Source organism: Austrofundulus limnaeus, unplaced genomic scaffold, assembly GCF_001266775.1.
Source record: "Austrofundulus limnaeus strain Quisiro unplaced genomic scaffold, Austrofundulus_limnaeus-1.0 Scaffold845, whole genome shotgun sequence".
Classification (NCBI taxonomy): Eukaryota; Metazoa; Chordata; class Actinopteri; order Cyprinodontiformes; family Rivulidae; genus Austrofundulus; species Austrofundulus limnaeus.
Window position 1 is genome coordinate 86,348 of NW_013953247.1, and position 4,326 is coordinate 90,673.

The window sequence follows — 4,326 nt, forward strand, 5'->3', positions numbered from 1 at the left end:
TATATATATATCGTTTATATCGTTATACTAGTTATAGTCACACTGCTCAGACATGTGATGTCAAAACAAGGCTGAACATTTGACTTTTAAAGAGATGAAAATGTTCTAAACAATTTTTATCTTACCTGTTGTAGACAGCTCTTGAATTACCTCAGGCTAGTCTGTGTGGGGTAGAAACTACATCTTTATCAAGAGTTAAAATCTTCACTATCACAATGGACTAATCTGACGTGTTCAGATGTTTTGTCACTGTAGTGTTTCAACCCCAGATACAGTAGAATAAACGTCTGGTGCGTCACATGGTAAACAGGAATTCCAGTTGTTTTTGACTCAAAGTGGATTTTTCTACTTTCGTGGAAGCTTCACTAAAACCAGTCCAGTGGTTCATAAGATACTAAAGTAATAGACAGACTTTACAAACATCATACAAACATCATAAAAGTTTCCTTCACTTTGGCTCTGTGTGTGGACCATGGCTGACGTTGGCCATAGTCTACGTGGGCCATAGGCCGCTCGTGTCGGCTGCATATACGGCTGTGAAATGAGATGATTTATAGTCTACAGAAGACAAATGTTTGTGTGACCACGTGCTGCCTCCTTACCATGGTGGTACGTTTTACATCATCGCTTCAGTTGTTTTTTTCAAGGTATAACTTCACAAATTTCAGTTTCAATAGAAAAACGTTACAAGTAAATAAATAAAAGCATGAAAAATTTGAGTTTAGCTCCAGTATCAGGACGTGCAGTAACTGCATTTTATTTAACATCTCATTGCAACAAAAGTTTCTTCAGCTACGTTGCCTAACTTACATTCTTCGGTCCATGATAAATTTCCAAACTCTGTCATAAAAAGAAAAAAACCTCGTCGTAAAATAAAAACCTTTGCCGTCTTTGTTTTCCTGTTTAATTTGCTGACGGCGCAGTGAATTCTGGGAGATCGTCAGCCAAGTAGGATACTCAGTTGCAGCTTACGTTTTCTGGTATTTGTCGACCGCATCTATGAATTGGGACAGCCTACGGCGCGGGGCAGTGACGTAAGCAGCCGACAAATGCATCCGACATCGGCTGCAACCCATGAATTGAGACACATTGAAACGTATTGCTTACATAGGCACAAAATTAATTAATCTGATCATAGAGGGTTTACACGCAGCAGGCTTTCTTTCCAGATAAAATACTGAGTTATAACTTTACCTTAAAAAACCCAAAGAAGTCCTACTTCCATGGTGAACATAAACAAATGCTCTGTTCTGAGCATCCAGAATGAACCTGCAACATGTTTTAATAACAGTGGAGATGTTACTGCACTCCATGTTCCTACACCTTCAGCCATCAAGGTGTTGGATAATTCTGAGCTATTTCAAAGTTTCTAGTAGGAATGTATCGCTAAACGACCAATTTTGCTTCCCTGACATATTAGCATTTATCCAGGAGGAAATAAGTCAGGTCAGTTTTCCACAACCAGAATGACATAATCAGAATCATTCAGATTGCTAATTTATTCCATTTTTTAAATTCCAATTAGGGCTGCACGATATTAGGAAAATCTGCGATGTGCAATAACCATGCTTAATATTGCGATGACAATATGACTTGCGATAAAGGAACAAATACATAAGTATGTAGTGTTGATATCTTTCTGCTTTGGGTTCAACGCCAAGAAAATAACCTAAAAAAACCAAATCATTTCCATTCCAGCCTGAATTTTTTTTTAAATATGAAGAGATCCATCCAGTTGACCAAATACATAAAGGGCTTCATTCGACTGGTGAAATACTTCAAGCTTCCATCTGAATGGTAAAATGCATAAATGCAAACTTTTGAGTCAACCATTTATTGCAGGTTATGCAGTTGTTGCGATATGCATATTGCACAGTCTATTATCGCAATGACGATAAATTTTCAATATATTGTGCAGCCCTAATTCCAATTGGCCGTTTATTCTGATTATTTATATCCATGTAAATTTAGCTACTATTGAACACAGGCCTGAATTGAACAAGCGTTCCTAATGTACTGCATTACCTTTTAGGCAAACTCATTAGCATTCAGTCGTTTTATTTTCTCTCCTACCTTYGAGCTCTGAAGGGCCAGTCGTTTCTGTGAGCTGAAACACATGTACAGCGCCGTCGATCTGGCTGCCTACGAGCCTTGCACCAGTTGTCGCCATGCAGTACGTCTGCACGCTGCTTGGTTCCAGCGGTAAAAGGGCGGTGAGGTCTGTTGTGGCTGCGTCTTTAGTTGTGGTCACACCAGCGCTGCATTCACCTCTTTAATTCTCCTGAATAGTTCATTTAAAAAAAAATAGCCCACTCTGTGCTCAGACACATTGCAGATTTTACATTCTTGAGGTCCTGGGAACAAATCTTACACGGCCCTCCTCCTTCTCGGGCTCGTAGTTCTCATTAAATTAACTGCCTTCATATCAGGAATGCGCTGAGGGGATGGTAGTCAAGACCTGCGGCTATGGAGCAGCTTTTGTTCATAGACTGAGAAGGCCTTGTGATAGTCATCTTGGGCACATTTAATGAGTTTATAAAGACCATTTAAAAGAAGGAAAGACAAGGAGATGGATGTTTTAAAGAAAGGGAAAGAAATAAAATACACTTGAAAAAGTTCTTTTAACCATTGTAGAGGTAGAGAGCAGGAGACTCTATGGCTGGGAAAGCAGTTGCACCATAAATGCAAAGAGATTACTTTACTTTGTCTTGAACTAATGATTGCACTGATGACATAAAAATGACATGCAGCAAAAGACTGGACTCAGTTGTTAGATGATTTATAATTTTTTTTAATAAAAGGTTTGTTTCCATTTGTTTTTGAGTATAAATGTAGCAAAAAAAAACCTGTATAACATCTTGTTCCCACTGAAGAAGTTCAGTTGCTGCCTGTCTTTAAACCCACAGTTGACATTTGTCTTATGGAAACATAAATCTTTTATTACCTTTTTAAAAGAAAGGTCTGGTTTGATTTTACTCTCACAAATTTCTGCTTTTTATGTAACTGATTCCAGCCTTCCCGTCTGTCCCTTGCCCACATTTAGCAGACGAGATTAGAAACTTGTTGAACATTTCCGTTTTGTCTCATCGCCTCGGCCTGACAAAGACGCGCCTGTCGTATTGTTATCGGACTTTCAGCGCTCATTTGTGGCTCCTTGTTTGTGTGTACAGAGCTGCAGTGTTGTGTTTGTGATGCGTGTTGTTTCTAGGCTGCAGGGGGACACGCTATCAAACAGTCGATCTGAGGAGGAGCACAGGCCTCACGTACCTGAGCAAGCCGTCCCTGACATCTCCTGTAAGCTCAAAATCAACATTTTAATTTAGCTTCATATCTGTATGTTTTTGTGATTATCTCCATCTTTTTTTTTTCCATTCTCTGGAATAGTGCCATTGCCCGGGGTGGACACAGCGGCGGGCCGACTACAGGAATGCGAGGCCTTATCTCAAGTGTCAGCCTCGGTAAGTGTCCTCCCTGCATCCATCACCAAACAATTAGGATCGCTTTACAGCCATCAGTTGCCTCGTAGCTCTCTCCACCGCAGCTTTATTGTCTGAGATTGAGCAAAAACCACCTCAAGCTTCGTGTTAACAGAAGGAGACCTGAGCTAAACCGATCCGTCTTCATGTGGGCATTTCAGCTCTCACAGAACAATCGATGGCGATACCCCAATGAGAAATCTACCTATATCACTTTGCTTGCCTTCTAGGGCACTTGTGTGCAGGCTGAAAAGAATAAAAGAATATCTGAGACGAACTAAAAGAGAGGCTTTTCAGATTTATTTTATAGAGGTAAATATTTACAGGTCATCATGGTACAGGGTTTTGTTCTAGTGGAGTATTGTGTATCTGTATGGGCCAGATGTGGCATTTATAAATGAAGTGAAGCAGACAGTAATGACGTCTGGGGCAAAAAAAGCGTGATTGTTTGCATAAGAACATAAATAAATAAGTCAAAACCTTTTGTAAGACTACCCAATCTGGGGCTGAAACCTACTAGTGTTTTTTTCACCTCTGAACCCTTCATTTAAAGTCTCAATGAGTATTTGTTGAACTTTTAATATTTTTCTTTTTTTGTTTCTGTTTTTTTTTTTATTTGCAACAAATTCTGGCATTTAATATTTATCTACAAGACAGTGGATCCCAACCTGAGCTGCCTAGCAAGCCAAGATGAGACCCCCCATATCTATAAGTGAATAGTTAAACATTTTTTGGAAGAGGAAAAAAAGAACTGGGTTATACAGAGTTTTGATCGTTCGAATAAACTTGCTTTGGTGATTTTTATAAGCAATGCATTATTAGATTAGATTAAATCTGTTTTCTCTACTTC

General features: G+C 39.2%; 1 protein-coding gene across 4 annotated transcripts in view; it reads left to right on the forward strand.

Annotated features, from left to right (window-relative positions):
* cunh8orf34 (chromosome unknown C8orf34 homolog) overlaps window positions 1-4,326 on the forward strand; it is an 83,409-nt gene that overhangs the window by 51,203 nt on the left and 27,880 nt on the right. For all 4 annotated transcript variants that reach the window (XM_014029043.1, XM_014029045.1, XM_014029044.1 and 1 more), the window contains exons 9-10: window positions 3,209-3,294; window positions 3,385-3,458. In XM_014029043.1, coding sequence (XP_013884497.1) covers window positions 3,209-3,294; window positions 3,385-3,458 — 160 coding nt within the window. The remainder of the gene's footprint in view (window positions 1-3,208; window positions 3,295-3,384; window positions 3,459-4,326) is intronic.